The sequence below is a fragment of the Siphateles boraxobius genome, unplaced genomic scaffold (assembly GCF_051911475.1).
Source record: "Siphateles boraxobius isolate OS27281-9 unplaced genomic scaffold, OSU_SipBor_1 226, whole genome shotgun sequence".
NCBI lineage: Eukaryota > Metazoa > Chordata > Actinopteri > Cypriniformes > Leuciscidae > Siphateles > Siphateles boraxobius.
The window spans coordinates 51,230-76,518 of NW_027508840.1; the positions used below are offsets into that span (position 1 = coordinate 51,230).

At 40.6% G+C, this 25,289-nt stretch overlaps 1 protein-coding gene across 14 annotated transcripts in view; it reads right to left on the bottom strand.

Moving 5' to 3' along the window:
• Positions 1 to 25,289, bottom strand: part of LOC143747549 (uncharacterized) — a 177,955-nt gene that overhangs the window by 29,054 nt on the left and 123,612 nt on the right. For 11 of the 14 annotated variants that reach the window (XM_077240366.1, XM_077240363.1, XM_077240372.1 and 8 more), the window contains one exon: positions 18,995 to 19,131. In XM_077240366.1, coding sequence (XP_077096481.1) covers positions 18,995 to 19,131 — 137 coding nt within the window. Of the gene's footprint in view, positions 1 to 18,994; positions 19,132 to 19,301; positions 19,579 to 23,441; positions 23,475 to 25,289 lie in introns of all 14 variants that reach the window. The other 3 variants (XM_077240370.1, XM_077240367.1, XM_077240371.1) reach the window with 1 other exon arrangement.

Consider the following 25,289-nt stretch of genomic DNA (forward strand, 5'->3'; position numbering starts at 1 on the left):
TAAAAAATATATTATTCATATGAGATGATTTTGACCACTCATAGGCCTATACGAATAATATTCAATTTCACAATTGCATCACACAAACTCGCCAAAAAGAGACATCAAATTGGGGCTGGAGGGTATATCGAGTTTGTATGATATATATATATATTTTTGGGAATAAGGCATTCCAACGATACAGTAGTTTGATACGAGCACATCTTAAAAACAGTGGAGGACGCAGTGTGAGCTCCTGCGGTGAAAGTACATAGTACAATTTGTCCTGAACATGACACAAGCTTATATTAAGGGCTTCAAAATAACTAGTAAAATATAGTTAACCAGTTTAAAGCAGATCAGATGCCCTGTCAGATACTGTTGCTGCTGACTGACAGATACTGGCGATGTTTAATGCGTCTGAGATGTGGAGCTTTCCTCAGTGCTTAACTTACATTTCACAGGATATTCTCCATCTGTAAATGTTAGAAAGTCACACAAATATGTGATTTCACAGTCAGGAGGACGAGCTTCTGCAAGCGAATCTGCGCTGAAACTCAAGCGTGAACGAGCGCCAAACACACGGAGCACAATATAATAGTAGCGCAATAATTCTGACTAAAATATACATATTGCTAAAATATTTGTTGTTGGAGACAATAAATGTACCATAAGTGGACCTTTAAATCTACAAGCATATTTTTATGAAAGTGATCATGGAGTAATCAAATGCAGGCTAGCCTAATTAGTTTGATTAGTTTGTGCTTTTGTTTTATTTAAATTTTTAGTGTAGCCTTTAGTTATTTTGCAAACAAAAGCATTATTTTTGTTTTTAAACTGTGATGTTACAATGTTAGAATGTAATGTGTTTTTAACATCCTTTTTGCACATAATATTCACATTTGTTATCCTTCAGTATAAACATTGTTTGTAGGATATCATTAGGCAGGATGTGAAATAATGTTTTTTAAAACAAATATAGATTTTCTTTATCCAAATAGAAAAACGTAGAAAGTACCGATATTTGATTTTTTTTTTTTTTGCCATATCGCCCAGCCCTATATCAAATGAAAGCTTTCTGATGAATATCACTCTGTCATTTATTTCACCGATCTAACATTGAACAATAACGTAATTATCAAAAGAATCACGATGGAAATGATGATGCGTCACTCCTGCTCCGATCACTTCTAGCCTCAAACGCACTCCAGCTCTTTCTTTAGATTTTTTTCTTCAAACTGAGACGATTTTCACTTGTCTGTGAGCCCGCATGGCCAAACGACACTGTAACATGTCTCAGATGCGCAGATCAAAACATCGAAGCAGACAAAAACTTGTATTACCTGTCCGTAGTTAGTGATGAGCGATCTCGAAACACTGATTCTTGAAGCTTCGAAACCTACGAATCTTTTATTTCTAATCAGTGCTTCAGATATAGCCTAACTGCCAAAGTCACGTGATTTCAGTAAACAAGGCTTCGTTACATCATAAATGTTCTAAAATGTCTGTTTCTCAAATACAAATAGGCCAACACAAAATGGGGTCTTACGACCTTGTTAGTTCGGACTTGGAGAACATCGTTTTATTGCACAATGAGTTTCATTAGCTGGCAATTGTTCAGTCTATCGAATGGATCAGATATACACAGGGGCGGCCGGCGCCAGATAATTTTTAACGCAGGTGCTGAGGGGGTGCTAGATCATTGACAGGGGGAGCTGAGCAATTATATATATATATATATGTGTGTGTGTGTGTGTGTGTGTGTGTGTGTGTGTAACGGAGTAAAAAGAGTTGCTAGTTAAATTATATTAAAAGTGATGCAATACGCCATCTAGGGGCAGTTTGATTTAGTGTGACTGTGGGAATCGCATTGCACTTACCCACACTGTGATAAAGAGATAACGGGTAAGTCACGCAATTTGGGAGGTTTGGGACAATCCATGTTTTCTTATAATTCTAAGTAGGCCTACATATGTCTCGTATTTTGTCACGCAATGTACTTATAATGATTTCAGTTAACTATTTTGAGTTTTGTTGATGATTTATGTGTCTTGTAAAGCCATGTTTTAGAGATTTGCAAGCATATTTTCATGTGAGCGTGCTAATTGTCACTTGCTTTACATGCTATTTAGATGGTTGTCCCGAGATCTATTTGCTGAACCCAAGATTCAACACTGTCATACTGTGTTCCAGGTAATAATCTTATGTTGTGTAAATGGTTTTATCGTCATGTTATTTGTTGTGTGCAAATCGAGTTTGGCTATCTTGCAGACCAGCGTGGTAGTCTTGAGATTGGCCAAACATGTGCTCGAGTGCAGCGTTTGCAATGATAATGTTCCTTATTTTGTTATTTCAATATAATGTACAATGGATCAAGCAGTTTCATTATTGTACTGCTGAAATGTACTGTATGTTGTATGTAGAGATTATAATTCAGCCTAAATATTCTAAAAACCACTATACGCTCACAGTTTTATTTTATTTCATAGACATACAAGTTATGCATTTTTGTTGTGAATATGTTTGATATCTAATTTGGTTATTCCCCATTAGAAGTATCACATACATTTGTAACTAGCACAAATACATTCCTGTATCTGTATAGCATTTACCCACACTGTGATAAAAAGATAACGGATTGTTGTCCCGAGATCTATTTGCTGAACCCAAGATTCAACATTGTCATACTGTGTTCCAGCAATAAAGAAACCTGATCCAAGTGGTTGTTCGTGGTGATGTGTAGCAGCAACAGTAGGATGGAGTGACCCGTCACATTGGTGCCGTGACTCATCGATTTGAAGTTGGATCTTCACCCTGACCTGGGACCATTCTACTGGACGGCTTCATCACGCTGTCAGGTGGACAGCATATCGTTTTGCACATTAGTATAGGCCTCAGTTGCTTTTATTTATTGATACATTTTTCTTTGTTAGTCTTTTCTGACTATATTTCATTCAGTTTGTTTTTACTGATTGGCTGACACTGTGTTACTGATTGTTTGATGCTGCATGATACGCCAATATGAGCTACAGACAAGGGTATATCAGCACACCATTTGGTGAAGGTATTGGTAGGGGGAGGGGGACTCAGATTTTTTTGGATTTTGATAGTCCTGGTCAGGGAGGTGACGTTCATGTCGTAGGGGATAGTCAGATTGCTGCAGCGGCACCTATAGCTAGTGGGGTCGGATTTTCTTCCCAGAATCACTACACTGAACATGCACAAGTTGTTGATACGACCACCCCTATTTCTACTCCCCTGTTAACTGACATAGTGAGTCAAATGAGTGACATAATAAGGAATGTTGGTCAGCAGCCGGCAGATAGCGTTATCGCGCGCCTCAGCCCAACACAAGCAGTGTCCACGCCTAGCACAGCACACATGCTCAGCGCACCCACTAACACATCCACACAGAGTCTGGACTTGTCTCAAGTCCAACTGGTACCTCACAGGAAGGTGAAGGAGCCTCCAACCTTCAGAGGGGATAGCACAGACACAGTGAATGTTTGTGAGTGGGAAGACTTAATGAGGAGTTACATAAAGAAAATAAATATCAGAGCAGAGCAACAGGCAGAAGAAATACTCACGCATCTCAGAGGCAAAGCAAAAGAAGTCGTGAGGTTTGGGATGAGGAACAGTGGAGTTAAAGTAATTGAGAACCCGGAGGCCATCTATGGTATTCTGCGTAAACATTTTGCTGCTGTCCCCTGTTCACCCCTCCCCCTAGCAGACTTTTACACTACACTGCCAAAGAGTGATGAGGGTGCATGTGACTACTGGCTACGGCTCCATCAGGCTGCGGATGTTGCTACTGACCGGCTTAAAGAACAGGGTAAAACACTAGACTCCCCCGCCCTGGAAGTGACGCGCATGTTTATCAAAAATTGTCCATCTAGAGAACTTGCCTTGACGTTCAGGTCAAAGACAATAGATACGTGGTCTGTTGAAGAGGTCCAAGTTGTGCTAGATGAATATCACACTGAGATTAACTCTAAGGGCACTGCCTCTGCTGTGGATAAGAGACTCAATGAGAAGGTTCACGTGAACAAGGTTGAAATGCAGTGCGCTGGTGTGTCTTCACCTGACAGACAAGACCTTCATGCAGCCAACTGGACTGAGTCCCCTGCTCTTGACCGCGTCATCACAATGGTAGAAAAAATTGTACTTCAGAGAGCTACTCCTGCCCAGGCCATGTCAAACAGGGTGTCTAAGCCTAGACTTCCCAGGATTGAGGGTCTGATTAGCATGCCATGTGCTGTATGTGGTGATGCTGCACATTCTGCCTTGAGTCACTGTCGTGACAGGAAACTCTGCTTCCTGTGCTATTCACCTGACCATTCTAGACGCAACTGCCCAGCACAGATGTCCGCTCAGTCGGGAAACTGATGGGTCTGCATCAAGAGGAGGACGGTGCGGACCCTGTTTGTGAGCCTCCTACTGATGATACAGATGATTTTGAGTCACTATACCAGTCATTCAGTTCCAAAGTACCCCCAAGAATAACCGTTGTATTTCAAGGCCTACATAAAATGCAGAGGTCTGATAGTTTGTTCTATACCACTATCTCAGCAGCGAACATAACTCTGAAATAGTGATCGACCGATATTGATTTTTTTATAACCGATACCGATTATTTGCATGTTTATGTGCCCGATAACCGATATGCAGAACCGATATTTATTTACTGTTATACTTCTGTTTTTGACACAATTATTACAACACAAATGAACTGAACAAACAATTTTATTTATAACAATCACTCCCTCCTTGCATACAAAACAAACAAAAAATACTTTAGGAATCTAAATTACCTGATTTTTATTTTTGCATAGCTATTTTATAGTGTAACTTAATACTCCCAGTTAAGCAGAACTAGTTGTAGTGTAGAAAACAGAGTCTTTCAGCATGCTGCCCTGTTAGCCTGCTTCGTTTGTTTTCATAAATGGTAAATAAATCAAATTACAATAAAAACATTTATATTATTATATTAGATATATTATTTATATCTAAATTATACATATAATTTATAAGCATCAGCAGCAACAATGTTAACAATAGGCAAAATAAATGTTAAAAGTCTAATGTTTTCATATGGAGAAAATAATTGACGGGAGTCATATCACCTTTGCAGAAATGTAATTCATTTTAAACAGTTTTAGAAGGTTTATGTGCCGTTAAATAGGTTTAAACTAAGAGTGAGGAATAATTCACTGGGTAATATTAATTCACTGAATAATATTAGCTGGAATACAACATTGTCAGGAAAGTAACAAACAAAACAGCATATACATAATTGCATTTTCCAAGTAGTATGTTATTAATTATTAATAATAGTTTTGTCGGTCTAGATCATGAAATCCTTTCTGACAAAATGCCGTTTATCTTTGCATTTACACAGAACTATAACTTCGGTTACTCAACCGCGATCGCGCGTGCAGATAATAAATAATTAATTTCCACAAAGCGGTATATTTAGATGTGTATTTGCGAAATAATTGCTATTTAGTAAATGATCATATAATCTTGAGCATTCCTGATCATCAACCCAGTGAGTGCTCAGCAATATGAACGAACTTTTTTTTCGAGACTAATGGTGAGCAAATACAACAGATAGAGAATTAAATTCAGCGCTTTTATTTTCAACATGCACTCATTCATGTCTGTTTTATTTAATTCATGTAAAGTTACGTCTTTATTGGGGCAGGACATGACGGATTACGCTACGTGACTCCATGAGTTCGTCTCAATTTGTTAGAACCAAGCTGCATAAATAAACTATATCAGGCATTTATGTCTCAAATCTCATTTCTGCATGTCTGTTATGTTAAATAAAGTTGAATAATTAAAGCAAAGCAAGTCGAACATATATTTTACCTGTGCACAGAGTTGTTGTTGACTTATCTCCTCAGACGAGGGCTGCAATGGCGGAATTCTCAAAACGGCCACAAGATGGCGCCGTTTATCGGCGAATCCGATATTACAAAACCGATACCCGATTATGGGAAAATGCTTAAATATCGGGAAAAATATCGGTAAACCGATACATCGGTCGATCACTACTCTGAAAGCAATGATAGATAGTGGTTCCATGGCATGCACACTGAGCGAAGCAGCAGAAGCACGCCTCTTGCAGCATAACTCAGGCCTGAGAAAATATTCTGCTGATGGGGTCATCATTGTCGGATGTGGCGGTCAACAAGTCACACCTAAAGCTATATATGATGTGGATGTGGTGGTCTACGATTGCAAGATGGTCATCCCAATGCTTGTGGTGCCTGGCCAGACTGATGAAGTGATATTGGGTAGCAATGCTATTAAGAAGGTCCTTCATTTCATGAGAAAGGCTGACAGCTATTGGCGGTTGATTTCTGAACCCAGTGGTGGCATTGATGAGGATTGTCATCACTTCTTCTCTGTTCTTTCAAATATGGAGAAATGGAGAGGTGACACAGTACCTGTCAAGGTTGGTACGCTGAAGCTGCAACAGTGTGTGACTCTACAACCGGAGAGTGAGCATCTTGTGTGGGGCAAACTGCCTGCATCAGCACCCATATCAGCAGGCAGCACAGTGGTTGTAGAACCAACTCAATTAAGATGCAGGCCAAGAAAGGTTTTGGTTGGTAGAGTTGTTACACCGATGTGGGGCAACAGATGGCTGCTAGTGAAGATCATGAACCCCACCGCTGAGCTGGTAGTGTTAAAGAGAAACACAAAATTAGCAGATGTGTCTCCTGCATCGCTGCCGAAGACTTATCTCAGCCTGACAGCGTTCAAGTTTTCTCCCAAGCTGTGACAGATGCTTCTACGACAAGGTCCAGAGGAGACATTAAGAGAGCATTGGATGAGCTTGGTCTACATGACCTGGATCTGGATGCATGTGAAGTCTCTGATCTGTGGACAGACAAGCTCTTGCAGATCATTGAGAGATATGAGACAATCTTTTCGCGGCACTAGTTGGACTGTGGAGAGGCATCTGACTTTGTGCACAAGATACATTTGGTGGATGAAAAGCCATTCCGCCTTCCTTACCGCAGAGTGCCGCCAAATCACTATGTAAAGCTAAGAACAGCTCTCAATGATATGGAAGAAAGAGGCATTATTAGTAAATCCAACAGTGAGTATGCGTCGCCACTGGTTCTTGTGTGGAAGAAAAATGGAGATCTGCGCATCTGTACGGACTTTAGATGGCTTAATGCAAGGACAGTTAAGGACGCACACCCACTGCCTCCCCAGGCCGATGCTCTCGCTGCACTTGGTGGAAATGTCTACTTTTCCACCATGGACCTGACCTCTGGGTTTTACAATGTGCCTTTACATGAAGACCATAGGAAGTACACTGCTTTCTCTTCCCCCTTTGGTCTGCATGAATACAACCGGATGCCTCAAGGTCTGTCGAACAGCCCAGCTACATTCATGCAAATGATGCTCTCCATTTTCGGAGATGAGAATTTCACCAGTCTCCTATGTTACCTGGATGACCTCATGGTCTTTGCTCCTACTGAACAGCTAGCACTTGAGCGTTTGGAGATGGTTTTCTCTCGTTTGAAGAACAACAACCTCAAGTTGGCTCCGAAAAAGTGCTACTTTCTGCGGAGAACAGTAAGGTTTCTGGGCCATGTCATCACTGAGTCAGGAGTGCAAACAGACCCTGGAAAGGTTGAAGCCATTGGCCGGATACAGGTGTCTGATCTGATGGACAGTGACGGGGTCTCTCCTTCGCAGAAGAAGATTCGGTCCTTCTTAGGGATGGTGCTATACTATCAACATTTCATTGCAGGGTGTTCGGCTAAGGCCAGACCCCTTTTCAAGCTTCTCTCAGAACAGAACAATGGGGGGAAAGCTCAGAGAGGAAGGAAACCTAAGAAAAAGTCCTGCAGTTCTGTGAAGCTCAAGCCAGAAGACTGGACCCCCGAGTGTCAGGATTCCTTTTACACTTTAAAGCATGATCTATTACACACTGTGACGTTAGCATATCCTGACTTCGGGAAGCCATTCATCCTGGCAGTAGACGCTTCGTTTGATGGGATTGGCGCGGCCATCTCCCAGCTTCAGCCTGGTGAAGAGGTTGCAAGGCCAGTGGCCTTTGCTAGCAAAACACTGTCACGTGCCCAATTGAACTACCCAGCGCATCGATTAGAATTCCTTGCCTTGAAGTGGGCTGTATGTGATAAGTTCTCCCACTGGCTAAAAGGTGTGCACTTCACTGCATGGTCTGACAATAATCCCTTGACCTACATTCTAACGAAACCCAGGTTAGATGCATGTGAACAAAGATGGGTGGCGAAACTAGCTGCATATGACTTTGATTTGAAGTATGTCCCAGGACCGAAGAATACCGTTGCTGATGCCCTAAGCCGTGAACCTTTTGTCCAGTCCTGTGTAAGTCATCGTCTGATGAAACAGCCTTACTTGTCTCTGTTGAATGAAGTCAATGGAGTTGTCACCGGCACAGTGCAAGATGCTTTTCGGATGACCACCAATTGTCAAGCTGTTCAGACCACCGATGACCATGTTGATGAAGTCCTGAGTCCCGAACCGGATCCCTGTTTGCCTTTTGGAGGTGCGATCAGTGCTGAGGAGGTGTCAGCAGTCATGGATGTCCATCGCACTGGGGGGGTCTCTCAGCTGTTTTGCACAGGCCCAGAGTCACTGCAACTGCCTGGGGAAGATCCATCCATTGCCATTCCACTCAGCCAATTGCACAATCTACAACAGCAAGATGCTGTAGTCAGCAGAGTCCTCTTGTATGTACAGCGGCGTAGGAAGCCAAATGGTCGCGAGAGAGCAGGTGAGCCGAGCCCTGTACTCAGGCTGTTGAAACACTGGAAGAAGTTATAATTTACGAACATGGCAAATGAGGAATATTTCTAATTTTTCTCAGTTATTTTGCTTTATTTCCAGATTCAATCATAGGCTCGTTCTTATGCACTAGAGCACACACACACCTGCGCACTCTTCAAAAACATCGCTTTACATCTCTTGACAAACTAAAAGACATAAATTACATTTGTATTTATTCTAAATAAAATATACAGATTGTAATGAATGTCAGCTTGCTTATTTTGCTCAAAACAATGATTTATTAATACCACATGTCATGCAAACCAGAAACTCTTCTTCTAACCACAGGTCGAGATCTGTCATTACAAACACAAAACTTTGCGATGCTGTTTGCCAATGTTCGTTTCTCATTGAACTGCTGATAACGACAGAGCTTGCAACCATAGTTGGCTAACGATGCTTTTGGGAAACGCATCCCAGTTAAGCTCCTCCTGAAAAGCACACTGTGCTCCTCTGATTGGTCGGCTGGAGCAGTGTGTTGTGATTGGTCGAGCACGTCGAGTTTGTTTGGAAAATGTCCCGCCCCTTGCCATAACCGCCAGTTTAACACAATACTAACTAACTCAACCAGGCCCCGCCCCTTTATTCTGCGTATGATTTATTTAAATGAGGAATATTGTGACGTGTTCGTTCCCGGAAGAACCTCAAGACTACAATGGAGGCGTTTCAGGAGTTCAGAAACACTGACACTGATATAGAGAATAACTCCTGCTTGTGGGACTGTGTGTCATTACCTGGATGATCCACGACAATCAAGTAAAAATCATCCAGGTCAAACACATTATTTGGTTTTGTCTTCTGGGCAAGGACAATTTAAAATGTACACATCATCATCCTTTTCAAAAGTTTACACCCCCTGGCTCTTCGGCTACGTCTACATTAATCCGGATACTTTTGCAAAATGGCGTATTCATTTCAATTCAACTCTCTACACACTATAGCGTTTTCATCCACACTTAAAACATCAAAAACATCTCACTGACAATTGGCCAGAACATAGAGAAAAAGATGCGTTTTCACATGTATCAGGATTAGTATTCATAGATGCCACCTACGTCACTACCAAATAGAACGCCGCCATATTTACGACCGATCTCGCCCGGTATGGCCGCCCAAACTGCCCATTTGAGAGAGAGAGATACCTGGAGAAAATTTTAATTTTAGGCTCCGATCCTTATTTGTTACCCCGAGTTTTCTTTTTTCCATTATTATTTGCGCCAGACTTGCCCCAATTTGCCTTCCATGATATATATATATATATATATATATATATATATATATATATATATATATATATATATATATATATATATTTATCTTGTGAATAACCGCTCCCCATACAGTGGGGATCGCTTGAAGGCTTTCAAGAGTACCGATGCATATCAATATGCTGTGGCTGGATGGGTAAAAGACGTAAAAGTGCGGCACCTGGCCATCAAGGATTTATATTTAATCATGTGAAATGTAGGTATTATAAAAAAAAATTCAAATGTATGATTTTAGTGGTAGTTTGCTCTGACTAGGTAGCAAATTGTTAGCTAGCTAAGTGGCTAACAGCTGGTAGCTTTCCAGCTGTTAGCCACGGCCCACGGCTAGCTGTCATTAATCTGGATTAGGCCTGTCGTGATAGATAATAATGAAATTAATCGCACGATAAAAAAAAAAAATGAGCTCGATAATTTTTTTGGCCGTGATAATTTCCATTTGCATGCTTGTTTGTTTTCCTCGTCTCTCTCTCTCTCTCTACCAAAGAGACTGGATGACAACTCTGTTTAACCGACATATTTTACGTGAATACTCTCCAAAACGGACATTTAAACATAGTGTTGTGTGTATTTGTCCATTCAGACACGAAAGAGAGCTCAGTTCATTACTCGCGCGCTGTATAGGGGTCTATGGCTGCACGCTTTGGGTCAGGTGTGTGCGCACAGAAGAGACCGTCGGTCATAAAGATGGCGGCGCAAAGCTACAGTGACGTCATGTGACACGAACGAATAGACTTGGCCATGTGTTTTTAACATCTTATTTTCTGTCTCCTTCAAAGGGCACTAAGATGGCACCGTGGGCGAACCCAGAGCACTTTACCCAGAGGCAGGAGTGTGTCAAGCTGGTTTGGTTACATGCCTCTAATGCACTCTCAGTTTCGCCTGGACCCTGTGCTCTTTAAGGACCACGTGTCTGTCCTGCGCAAGAGGTACAAAGACCTGGAGCGCGTCTGAGCCGAGCTGAACGCAGTGGAGACGGTCACAGAATGATACTGACTTATCTCTACCCCTACGCTACTGGCTGCGAGCCTGTGATGGCCAGTCGGTGGACAAGAGAGGGGGTTTTTGCCTCTTATGACCAGTTCTCAACATATGACTGACAGCTTCATGGATGAGAAAACATCACAGATCTGTCAATCATTCCAGCTGTTGTTTCATTGGAGGTTTGTAGCGTTAAGGTGCTGTGAACTAACACACGGCAGCGAGTCGCCAAACAACTGAAGTAGTAATCAAATGACCAATAAAATATTTCCGAAATGCAAACTGTGTGTGGATGAATTTGTAAAAAGTATCTTTTATTTTGATGTTTTCTAAAAAATAGTACGTATCCAACATGGGTCGTTAACAAATAACATGGGCATTTCTCTTTTCAACATCAAGAAATTAGGTAAGAAGTAATATTTTTTGTGACAAACTTATTCATTTTTTAGAATAAATAATGTATTAATGTACATATATGGGAAAGTGTATCAGATGCACAAGCAAATGACGATTCTTATGAATTGTTCAAAAAGATTCTTTAACTCTGGAGTTACGGGTTTGAATCATTGATATCTGACTGAATAAACATTACTTACCGATTTGAAAGCTGGAATTACTTTCAATGGTGTCCATCTCTAAAATGAAGCTTTGTTCACTTGAAGTTAAATGTAAATCAGTGTAATTACTGACTGGATCTTCATATGGCATGGCAAATTTTTTCTGTAACTATATTCATGTAGTGTAAAAATTAAAAAGCTTCTACTGCTGTTCAAGGTTTAGGGTCAGAAAGATTATTAATTTCTCTTCTGCTCACCAAGGTTGCATTTATTTTATGAAAAATACTGTAAAAACGGTAATATTGTGAAAAGATATTGTCATTTAAAATAGCTGTTTTCTATATTAATATATAGTAAAATTTAATTTATTCCTGTAATCAAAGCTGAATTTTCAGCATTATTACTCCAGTCTTCAGTCTATAAAAGCCCTTCTAGGGACGAGTGTCTTTATTTAAAGTCTTAATTTAATTTTGATGCTTAATTTCTGTTTTTCCTAAGCCTACATGAATGAATGAATGAATTTTATATAGCGCTTTCATATGTGCTACTGTACACCCAAAGCACTTTACAATCAGATCAGGTAATCTCTCCTCAACCACCTCCACTTGGATGATGCGACGGCAGCCACAGTAAAATGGCACCAGTGCGCTCAACACACACCAGCTATAGGTGAAGAGGAGAGAGAGTGATAGATCAAATTCAATGGATGGGGATTATTAGGAGGCCATGATTGGCAAAGGCCATTGGATGGAATGTGGCCATGACCCCGGGGTTACACCCCTACTCTTTACGAGAAGTGCCATGGTGCCATTTTGAATGACCACGGAGAGTCAAGACCTCGGTTTAACGTCTCATCAGAAGGATTTTTTAAATCCTGTAGGCAGAGTATCCATCAACAAACTACAACCAACTGTGGATGTCTTCTGTCAAAACTGGAAGTGGGGACTTCTCGTTATTAAAGGATTAGTTCACTTCAAAATGAAAATTCTGTCATCATTAACTCTCCCTCAAGTTGTTTCAAACCTGTATGAATTTCTTTCTTCTGCTGAACACAAAGGAAAATATTTTGAAGAATGTCGGTAACCAAACAGTTTATGTACCCCGTTGTCTTCCATAGTAGGAAAAAATATTATGGAAGTCAATGGGGTACATCAACTTTCCAGCATTCTTCAAAATATCTCCCTTTGTGTTCAGCAGAAGAAGAAAAATCATACAGGTTTGAAATAACTTAAGGGAGAGTTAATGATGACAGAATTCACAGTATTTGTTCAATACTTTGTTGAAGCAGATTTGGCACAAATTATATTCTCAAGTCTTTTTGAGTATGATGCTACAAGCTTGGCACACCTATGTTTGGCCTGTTTCTCCCATTTCTGTTTGCAGGACCTCTCAAACTCCATCAGATTGGAATGGGGAGCATCGGTGCACAGCCTTAGATCTCTCCAGAGATGTTCAATCGGGTTCGAGTCTGGATTTCCATTATTGATGTAAAGCCACCGGTATCAGGAAACAGCATAGTTACAGATTTTGGGAGAATAATCCAGGAAAATACAAATGATCCATCACCAGATCCAGATCCCAGAGTGTCCACAGTTGGTGAGCTCAGCACATAAGCGAGCCGCAGGTAAACCAGTAGCTTCATGTTGTTGATGTTGTTGATGTAGCCAGACCATCTCGTTTCGTTGTTATAGAGTGGGCTATGTTATTGTTTACTATTTATCATCACCAAGTTGTTAGCACAGTTTTGAGACCCAGGATGACATTTTTTCAGAATCAGGTAACCCGTTAAGCTTATAAAACACAGACACAGGTAAACTACGCAGACAAGCGTAAAAACACCGCCGCCGCCATCTTGGATTTTTTGCTATGCCTGAGCCCTCAGTGACTGCAACCCTGGCCATTATGGCCACAGCCATGTGTGTGTGGCCGCGCACACATCTGATGCCCGTGTCTGTTCCTGAGCCTGTGTCTTTTTGGTGCCCATAACCCCATAGCATAGTCTTTATCAATCCCTCCTCTTTTCCTTCTCTGCTAATATCTCTACTGCTAAAATGGCTTACTATCACAACAAAATTTTCAATTCTTCTGACTCTCGCATGCTTTTCAAAACCTTCTCCTCTCTTCTTAACCCTCCTCCTCCTCCTCCTTCATCAACCCTAACAACTGACGATTTTGCCACATTCTTCATAGAAAAAACAACCACCATCAGTGGCCAATTTACCAATCCACAAACTGACACACACATTTTACCAACAAACGCACACTCTCTACCCTCCTTCTCTCTACTTTCAGAGGCGGAAGTCTCTAAACTCCTCCTTTCCAATCGCCCTACTACCTGTCCGCTTGATCCAATCCCCACTAATCTACTTCAAGCCATTTCTTCCTCAGTTGTACCCACACTCACGCACATCATAAACACCTCTCTTCACACTGGTACTTTTCCCACAGCTTTTAACCAGGCTCGAGTAACCCCACTGCTTAAGAAACCCAATCTAAATCCAGCACATCTAACAGGTTACAGACGGTATCTCTTCTTCCATTTGTCGCGAAGACACTTGAACGAGTTGTTTTCAACCAGATCTCCTTCTTTCTTACACAGAACAACCTCTTGGACAACAATCAGTCTGGTTTCAAGAGCGGACACTCAACTGAGACTGCCCTGCTCTCAGTAATTGAAGATCTGAGACTGGTAAGAGCAGCTTCCAAATCCTCAGTCCTCATCCTGCTGGATCTGTCTGCTGCTTTTGACACAGTTAACCACCAGATCCTCCTGTCAATCCTAAAGAGGAAGGGCATCTCGGGAACTGCACTCCAATGGTTCGAGTCTTACCTCTCAGGTAGGTCCTTTAGTGTGTCGTGGAGAGGTGTGGTATCTAAGACCCAACATCTAGCTACTGGGGTGCCTCCGGGCTCAATGCTTGGACCACTCCTCTTCTCCATCTACATGACATCACTAGGATCTGTGATTCAGAAACATGGCTTTTCCTATCATTGCTACGCTGATGACACGCAACTCTACCTCTCATTCCAGCCTGACGATCCGACGGTAGCTGCTCGTATCTCAGCCTGCCTAACAGACATTTCTGGCTGGATGAAGGACCACCACCTTCAACTAAACCTTGCGAAGACAGAGCTACTTGTGGTCCCGGCCAACCCAACACTTCATCACAACTTCTCCATTCAGCTAGGCTCCTCATCCATAAGTCCATCAAGGTCAGCTAGGAACCTTGGGGTTGTAATTGATGATCAGTTGAAATTCAAAGACCACATTGCTAGAACTGCCTGGTCCTGCAGATTTGTCTTGCACAACATTAGGAGGATCAGGCCCTTCCTTACAGACCATGCTACACAACTCCTTGTCCAAGCACTTGTTTTATCCAGACTGGACTATTGTAATGCTCTCCTGGCTGGTCTTGCTCTGTCAAACCTCTACAATTGAACCAGAATGCTGCAGCCAGAGTAGTCTTTAATGAGCCAAAGAGAGCACACGTCACTCCTCTCCTCACAAAATTGCACTGGTTGCCAGTTGCCGCTCGCATTAAATTCAAGGCACTGACGTTTGCCTACAGAACAACCACTGGCACTGCTCTCTCTTACCTAAACTCATAACTTCAGACTTACGTGCCATCCAGAAACTTGCGCTCTGCTAGCGAATGTCGTCTTGTGGTACCATCTCAAAGAGGCACAAAATCTCTTTCTCGGACCTTTACCATGACTGTCACCTGTTGGACGAATGATCTGCCTAACTCAACCACAGCTTCTGAGTCAGTAGCCACTTTCAAGAAACTGCTGAAGACGTATCTTTTTCGGCAGCACTTGATTCAGTAGTACTAACACTTTCTCTTCTCTTCTATTCTATTAAAAAACAAAACAAAAAAAAAGCACTAAAGTTAAACTGAGAGGGGTTATAGCACTTGCGTATTGTTGTCCTACTGTTAGTTTAACTGCTTCTATTGTTCTCATTTGTAAGTCGCTTTGGATAAAAGCGTCTGCTAAATGAATAAATGTAAATGTAAATGTAGCTGCCCCCAAGAAAATATTTTTTTTGTTGGTTGGGGGGCTTGGGGGGCAGTAGGTCCCTTGATAGGACCATGATTCCGTGCCGTCCTGGATTCCTGCACTGCCAGCGCAGCCCACGCTCCACGGCCCAAGTCCGCCCACGCCATGCCACGCCATGCCACGCCATGCCATGTCCCATGTCCTTTCCCCCTGCATTGGGGAAACCCACCATCCCTCCCCCAAGACCGCCTCCGCTCCACCACCCTCCTTGAACATTTTTTCTTTTGTTTGGGTGTCTGGAGCCACTCATAGAGGGGGGATTTGTCACGATTTGGTCTTGTCTTGGTCACGTTTCATGTAATTGTCAGGCTTGTTCGACTTGAACCGGCGCTGCACAGACCGATCGGTTGATGACATCAAAGTACCGCGAGAGCGATTAGAGAGCAGACGGCTCCTTATGCTTTTGAATCGCTCTCGCGGTACTTTGATGTCATCAACCGATCGGTCTGCGCAGCGCCGGTTCAAGTCGAACAAGCCTCTCATGTTTCTGTGTGTTATCATGTGATTCCCTAATTGTCATGTGATCCTGCCATGTGTTTTGACATTGGTTCATTGTTTCATTGTTCACAGGTGTCCCTTGTCTTGTCATTAGTCTTGTATATATTTAAGCCCTCATGTTTGCCATGTATCTTTGTCAAGTTTTGTTCCACTGTACGGTAAGCTTTATGTCCATGTTTATATTTTTGAGTTCATGCCACGCCATGCTTTTGTTTTATGTTTGATATGTTATGTTTATAAATAAACTGCACTTGGGTTGCAGTGGATCCCCTTACAACTATACCTCCTCCTCATTGTAAATATCCATATCCAATTGAACATTTTTAATCCAGAATCGTGCAATACAACATGCAATGGTGTAGTAATTTATTGATATAGAAAGCAGAAAGATCAACAAAGATGATTAAATATACAAACCCCTGGATTAAATTGGGGTTAAGAGTCAGGTTCATTTTAAAAACGATTTCAAACCTTTACTGAATGTGCACTGAAACTTATCCTTTATTTTAAGCATAAAAGGTGCATATAGGTAAAATGAAAAAAATATATATTAAAAAAAGCAATATACGCATTGCTCAGAAAACAGAAGTTTGGTGTTTTGCTTGTAGGATCAGTGGACTGTGGTGTAACATCCTCTCATTCCACTTAATCTGGCAATGAAATCAAGAAAAGAATCATTAAGGCAATGTACACATAATATAAATAGTACAAATGTCTAACACACCATCTCTCTCTCTCCCCTTTTATTGCTCACCTGCAAACACCTCGACCTCACACAGTGTGAGATGTTCAGTGCGCCCAGGTATAAAAATGTTGACATGTTGTCCATTAATGGGCTTAAACTTAAATGTTTTTGTCTCTCCAGCAGGGATGGACACAACAGCTTCAGCCCTGAGAAGACACAGAGAAATAGAGAAATATTAAATGTACTTCTGTCAAAGTTCATATTAAAAGGATTTATTCAAAGTAATGTTATTTTCTTTAGGCTACTTTTTTTCCAACCATTTGTGTAAGTATTAAAGAGAGACAATACTTACAGCTCATTATTGTTGCCATTATTTTCCAGGCTGTTGCCGATACGGATCTGAGCACCATTTATCCTCTCTGCACAACAATCTCCACGATTAGTGATGCTGACCCTGGTTACCTTGTAGACTTTCCCCAAGTCAACTCTCCACCAGGGGTCTCTGTCCAAATTAGTATAAGTGCATGACCCACCACTCATAATTGAATTCCTGTTGCCATCGACAGCCTTTTGAGCTACAGCTCCACTGTTATGACCGTTTGTGGAAGACTGGTAAGTTGTGGCTCCAAGAGCAAGATTCCCTGTTTAACATAAAATAATAAACAATATCTTTTCTTTTTCTTTTACTTTAATGTGTGTGGCCAGCAGGACGAGGCCGAGGGACGTGAGAGAACGGCGCGAGGCCGGTGGCGTGATTGATAATGAGCGACACCTGTGCGACGCAGCGGTCACGCATCTCTCACGGAGGAGCGGAAGCATAAAAGGAGGAGCGACGACAGTGGAGATGGTCCGTGAAGGGCTGCTGGCTTATACTTTTGTTTTGGTGTTTGTTTAATTATTAAAGTCTTTAAAAGTTCGCCGGTTACCGCCTCCTTCTTCCCACAACTACGAACCTCGTTACAATGTGCTAAAGTATAATCCCAATATAATGGGCAAAATAAAGCTAAACTATGTAATCCAAACCGTGTTGCCAGATTGGAAATGTCCAAGTATCGTACCTGAAGTTCAAAATTATCGTATTTGGAAGAAAATTATCGTACACGAGTTATACGCGGTGGGGGTGGGGGTGGGGGGTTGTATGGTGGATTATTCGGATTTGTTGACGGGTTTTACATGCGCTTCAAGAGGCACACTTTTTTCATTTTTGATCATACATCGTACAGAGGTCAATATTTTCGTACAAATACGATAAGTATCGTACGTCTGGCAACACTGAATCCAAATGATTATTACACAGCTCTCAGGAATACTTGAATCTGATTGGTCGGTCGTGACATTCTGAGGTCTGATATTTCCAGATAATGACATCATCAACAGCAACGCTGTATAACACACACTCATCCGGGTTTCTGGAGCCGGCCTTTCTTTAATGTTTCTTGTATCACACTGTGGACCCGCTCTCTCTCTGCCTGTTGCGTCTCTGTTATAGTTATTGATTGTATTGAAATATTATGATATTATGTATTGAAGTATTTTTAGTATTGAGACTCTGTAGTGTTTGTCTTGTTGCCCAAATGATTGTTTTTAACAGACTCTAAGATAATAAACTGGCAAGAATTTAAAACAGTTTAATCTCAAGTCAATATGTCCAGGTAATTGTTAATTTGGTGTACATGACTGTACATTATCCCTTAATTGTTTGTCTTGTTTGAACTTGTTCATTTGTCTTGCTAGGAATATTTTTTCTTCACAGAAGCTTTAGCCAATATAATATTTCAACTCAAATTAATATTTTATGCCCAAAATAATTTATTTGTGGTTAGTAGCCATGTAATAATACGGGGTCCTGATCAGCCTTTCAGGTTTTACTTTACGATAACAACTGTGTTGATTCACATTATCCCTTATTGGTTATCAAATGTTTAGTAAGAATCTGATATGTAAGAATATATTCAGTAAGAATAATTATATTATGTGTTACTGACAACATTCAAAGTAATGAAGAATTCCACTCACTTGGAACACAAGTATACGTTGATGTGTCTGTTAATAAAATAATAACAGTTATACACACATTAATAAGAACATAATCAAATTCTATCACAGAGTCTTCTCTCTCTGTCCCTCACCTGCAAACACCTCGACTTCACACAGTGTGAGATATTTATTGCGCCCAGGTATAAAAATGTTGACATATCGTCCATTAATAGGCTTAAACTTAAATGTTTTTGTGACTCCAGCTGGGATAGACACAACAGTTGCAGCCCTGTGAAGACAGAGAGTCATAGAGAAATAGAGAGGGGCGTATTAAAACTGCATGAAGCATATTAAATGTACTTCTGTCAAAGGCAAGTGTTTATATTAAAATGATTTTTTCAAAGTAATGTTATCTAATTTAGTAATGATCTAAGAGTATTAAAGAGAGACAATACTTACAGCACATTATTGTTGCCATTATATTCCAGGCTGTTGCCGATACGGATCTCAGCACCATTTATCCTCCCTGAATTACCATCTCCTGTATTAGTGATGCTGACCCTGGTTACCCCGTAGACTTCCCCCAAGTCAACTCTCCACCAGGGGTCTCTGTCTGCATTAGTATGACTGCATGATCCTTGAACCAAATGCCTTTTGCCATCGACAGCATTTTTAGCTCCTTCTGTTCCACTGCGTGTGGAAGACTGGACAGCTGGGGCTCCAAGAGCAAGATTCCCTGTATAACATAAAATAACAAACAATAGCTTTTCTTTTTTTACTTTTATGTGCTAAAGTATAATCCCAATATAATGGGCAAAATAATGCTTAACTATGTAATCCAAATGATTATTACACGGCTCTCTGGAATACTTGAATCTGATTGGTCAGTCGTGACATTCTGAGGTCTGATATTTCCAGATAATGACCGTCATCAGCAAATAGCAATACAGTTTTTCCAATTGCTAACACACAATTTTGCAAACTAGGCTGGTTTTATCAAAATACTTAACACAGTTCACAAAACCACACACTGCAGAATACCTAATATATCCTGCAAAATGAAGCACTGCAACCAAAACTACATATAGCATTATCAAAATCAAAATTTTGAAATGGCACACACTTCATTCATATTACCAGATTTTTGTCTAACCAACTGCACACTGTTGGGCATAATGAAAAGCACTCTCATCTTTAGTATGCTTTTGCCATAATACTAAAATAGTTCAAATTGTAGAAAATTCTTCCGATTGTTCACATGCACAGAAATATTTCCAGATACACACACATGCTGTTGAAACATTTATTTTTTTATTTTTCACCAAACAAGTCAGTGCAACATATGCACAGCAGATATATTTACATCGGACTGAACAGAAATATGCTCACAAAAAACAGTAAACTGAAAAAGATTGAAGTGTTAACAATTAACCATAGAGGTGTTTGGCCAGGTGCACATGTACATGTATTGGCCAATTAGCTCATGTAGTGTCATTCTGAATGGCAGTGTTTTGAAATGGCATATATGTGACTTTATGACAGATTGTTCTGTCTTATGCAGAGTGTTCAGTGCGTTTACAGTTTTTCTCGATTGCTTAAATGCATTTCTTGAAACTATGCCTCATATTCTAAAAACAGTAAACACAAATCCATAACGTCGCCCAATTCCCCAAACATCCTATTGTCAGGTCAAAATGAAGCTCTACACTCAAAACCATTCACTCTTGCGTGCCTGTTCCCCGCTGACACGCATCAACTGAAATATTTGGCAGGCTTCTTCCATTTTATCGTCTCTGTGTCCTAGAAAAATAGAAGTACTGATTACTGTAACTGTAACATCCTTTTGTGCCTCTGTATCTGAGGCAATTTAATGCATTTCTTTTTATTACAGTAGTATAGTGCAACAGCTACAGTACGTGTGTGTGTTGTAACAGCAAAAGTTACAGTAGAGAGAGTCTGAAGTACATCTACTGTACCTGTTTTTGAAGGTTCTTATGATCGAGGTGACGGTGAAGCGACTCTTTGTCTGTACTCGTTTCCCAGTCTCCCTCAGTCAGACCATGGACAAAGACATGGGCAACTGGAGTGGCACGCATTTCATTTTTCCGAGACTGCTTGTCTCCTCGCCCTTCACCTTCCTCCTCCACTCCAGTGTCCTCGACCTCTTCCTTCATGTCTTTCTGGATCCATTGTTTCTAAACCCAATGAACTGACTCTGGCCCTTTCATCTCTCTATTGCAGGTTCTGATTGGTGTGTGATCAATTTTGTCTCTTAGTGTTTCCACTTGTGTATTTGTGTGCTATCTGAGCTGAAGCTATGCTGACTTCAGTGAACAATACTGAATGCTAGTGCTTTCTAAATGACAACATGGTGTAGGCAATGAGAAATGAAGGGATTTGTGTGTAGAGATTTGCAGTGACAGTTCAACAAATCCGCGTGCATATGGTGACGCAAAAGTGTGTGAAATTCAATGTAGTATGCACTCCAGTCGGCTAGGTGGCAATGTGAAGCACTGCGACACAACAACACCAATATCTGAGGATATTTTGTACAACTGCTGAAAAGACTCTTGTACGTTTATCAGAGCTGCTATGGCAATTTGAATGTCCGACGTAATAATCCAACATATTGGGGTTATTTTCCTGTAATGGCGCATGCCTGTGACGTAAACACGTACGCGACGAGAGCCACAGAGAGCAGATTTGCGTTTTTACTGTTTGGAACGCGAAGGTGGATCGTTTTTAAGATGTCCACTCTGGAGGGTGGTTTCACTTTTTTGCGTTTTTAAGCCTCCAAAACGCCGTCGCCGTGTAAACGAAAGGCACATCCGATAAAATATTTTTACGTTTTCACCCAGAATCGTTCTCGTGTAAACAGGAACAATCCCTCCAGAAAAACGCGATTATGCGATCGCTGAATTCAATGCATAATCAGTCAAAGTCCGCATATTTATGCGGGGGCCGCATTTTTTTCAAATACTCTGCACTTTCACCGCATAAATTGCCGATTTCCGTGCAAAATATGCGGGGCTTGGATGATTTCATAATCCTCGCATTTTCGTTGCAAAAAAGTCACATACATCTTAGCAGAAAGTTGAGCAGCCATTTCTCCCTGTTTCCATGGGAACGTTATGAAGTGACGCAATTACGCGATGGGATAGCTCACAGCTGAAGTTATTGCGGGGGCCAGACAGACTCACGGAGGCGATTGGCATCTCACAACTCGCTCTTTATTCCCAAATCGAACTCGTATAACTGTCTGTCACACGTTCTACCGTCACATCGTTACTTAATAAACAAAATAAGATAAAAGAAGTAGCATCAAACAGAAATTACCCGCACACATGGGGTGTTCGAGGCGCACGTACAATATAACACTGCAGACAGTTCAACAGGGAGCGCGCAGCTCTTAAAGGGGCCACAGCTTATTTACACTCGTTACAGTCTGAAATAAAACAAAATGAGAAATTAAATATTCCCAGCACTTTCTATGATGTAGTATGCTTGCTTATCAAAGGAAGTAATAAGAAATTACTCTTTACATTAAGGTAGTAGCTAGTGAGAACAGGGTGATGGGGAATCACTTTTTTTCTCTTTTTCATCAAACCGCAGTTTTTGCAAGTTCCCGCAATTTTTGCAAGTTCCCGCAATTTCATCTCATAAAATTGCATAAATATCCCGCATATTCCATTGCATTTTTAAAGAAAACGGGCCGCATAATCAAGGATTTTTGCCCGCAACAATCACAAAAAAATTCAGCGTTTTTCTGGAAGGACTGTTAAACGAACAATAACACACATATTTATGCCAAAATGTCTGATTTGTCTAGTATCTTCATAACAGAAAAGCAGTCTTAAATTAGTTAAATAAAGTCTAAAATTAACAAGAGTAAATGAGAAAATGAGACGCGTGAGATCCTGTCAGCAGCGGCAGATCTTAAAGTGACAGCAGCCACTAATTCTCTCTGTCAGTAAAGTGAAAACAAAGAACAAAGAAAATCACTCACTGCTCTTGACTAAAGATTGTTTGTAGCTTTAATAAGTAATTTATAATTCATGCAGTGCGGACTGTTTGATAATCTTATTCAATTTCTGTATACCAGGTAAATATTACATTTATGTAATACATTTATTTATTTTTGGGATTATGTGAGGATTGTTTTAAGTTCACTTACATTAAAAGTTGTTATAATTTTCAAAAGTAAAAAATCTTTTTCATCAGACATCAGTATATTAATATCAGTGATACTGGCCTTCATCACGGGCCTCAGTTTGGTTTGAAATGTGCTGGGGACAGACACGCATTCGGAAGTGCATTTTCACAAGTGCTGGGTACAAACTTGTCAGTGACGTGCGGTGATGTCTTAAAGAGGCTCGGCACTGAGTTGAAAGCCAGATTACCCGATTTGTTGTTTAGGCTAATAACGTTTAACAGTAAACGTTACGCACAAGATATTTCGTGTCCAAAAGTATTTATTTGTGGATAGCCACATAGCCATGGGTTATTTTGCAATAACAACTGTCTGGATACCAAATGTTCAGTATGTATATCATAATCTATGTGTTACTGACAGCATTCAAATTAATGAAGAACACTCACTTGGAACACATGAGCACGGTGGTGTGTCCTTTACTGTAAATAAAATAATAACAGTTATACACACATTATTAAATACAAAAACAAGAGTCTTCATAAATAAAAAAAATCACTGATTTTCAATAACAATATCTCAGCCTATAATTTTAATCATTTAATCTGATTAATATGTAATGATACACAATGATTACAGATGTTCAAATCTAGGCATTTTTACATCTATTATTTTAAACACATACCTCTGGAATCAGCGACGCACATCCCAGTAAATAGTGTTAGAAACAAAACCACACGTATGGCCATCCTGATATAAGACATAATAACACATCTCATATCAGCATATGAAGGAATCATCTTTAATTTCTCATCCTCATTTAAACATAAAATATATATATTGATATTGTAAGGATAAAATGGTTTGTTGTAAATAGCCTAAGCGTAATTAACTATAATTCATATAAGGAAAGAACTATTTGAATGTTTATGTGTGTGTTTTTCTATTTTGGTGTAATTCTGTTATGTATTTAAATAGAGAGCAGGGACAGTTATAACAGGGGACGGTTGTAACACCTTGAATTCCTCCAATCAGAAACAACCTACAGCGATGACACTCACTGTGCTCATGCTCAGTTAGTTTCCCTCCATTTTTGCCAAAAAGGGAGCCACATTTGAAACTTCCTCACGGAGTTATCCACAAAAGGTTGTTTTTGAGGTAAAAAAATTACTTTTCTTTCTGATGTACTTTTTTGGATGCTGCTATAAGTCAAAATGTTCATGAATTCAAGCAAGTATTATTAGAATCACTGTTTTGTAAGCTAAAAATAGAAATGGCTAACAAGTGTCAAACTAGCAGTCAAGCTAGCTCACATGAGATGAAAACATTGGTGATACTGGGACGGTTGTAACGCCCCGTTACAACCGTCCCAGTATCACCAACCAAGTTTCATTTATATTTTAAAAACAAATTAAGTGTGACACCCTGTATGTATAGTCCAGGCGCGGATTTATGGGCGGGCCTGGGTGGGCACGTGCCCACCCAGATTGACAGGTGGCCCACCCAATCAGATTAATAAAAACGAAATTTTTTATTTGCATAATAATAATAATAATAATAATAATAATAATGAATTAAGTTTGGCCATTTACGGCCCGACGAACACTTTATATGATATATGACAAGCCTGAGCGCGTCCATCTCTGGCTCAGCGCCAGACAACGCGCGAACGCACAGTTTGAATCTGGCAGTTATGTCATGTCACTGTACATATTTTGTCCAGACTTTGACACCCTTGCAAGGAGAGGGGACGAGGCTCATTGATCACATGAACACCGTGTCTTGGAAAGACAAAGACGGGCCCGTTCACATATCGCGTCTTTTGCGCGCTCAAGTTTGTTATTTCAGATCTAGGCCTACATAATGGAAGCGACGCGGTCGTGAAAGACGTGGTCAGGCATCTGATTGACTCGTCAAACGCATGCGTTTCGACTGCCAAGGGACTCGCGATTTGTCATAAAAGCGCGAGTTGTTAACGTGTGCTTTGTGGTCATGGAAAATGCGCGTCAGAAACGCGCGTTTTTTGCATCAAAACGTGCGTCATCGACGTGTGATCTGCTATTTAAATGATATTGTTTCTGTCTGCAGGTGTTTTATGCCTCTGAAGTGTTTTTGTAACAAGAAAAGAAAAACAACTCTCGGTTTCAAGTTCACTGTTTTTTATTTCAGCACCTCGGACAGTCCCTTAATCCCTTCGTTCGAGACACATCTCGCAAATTTTCCAGTTGTAATTCCGGTAACACTTTACAATAAAGTTTCATACATTATTTATTTATTTTTTTAATGCAAAAACCACA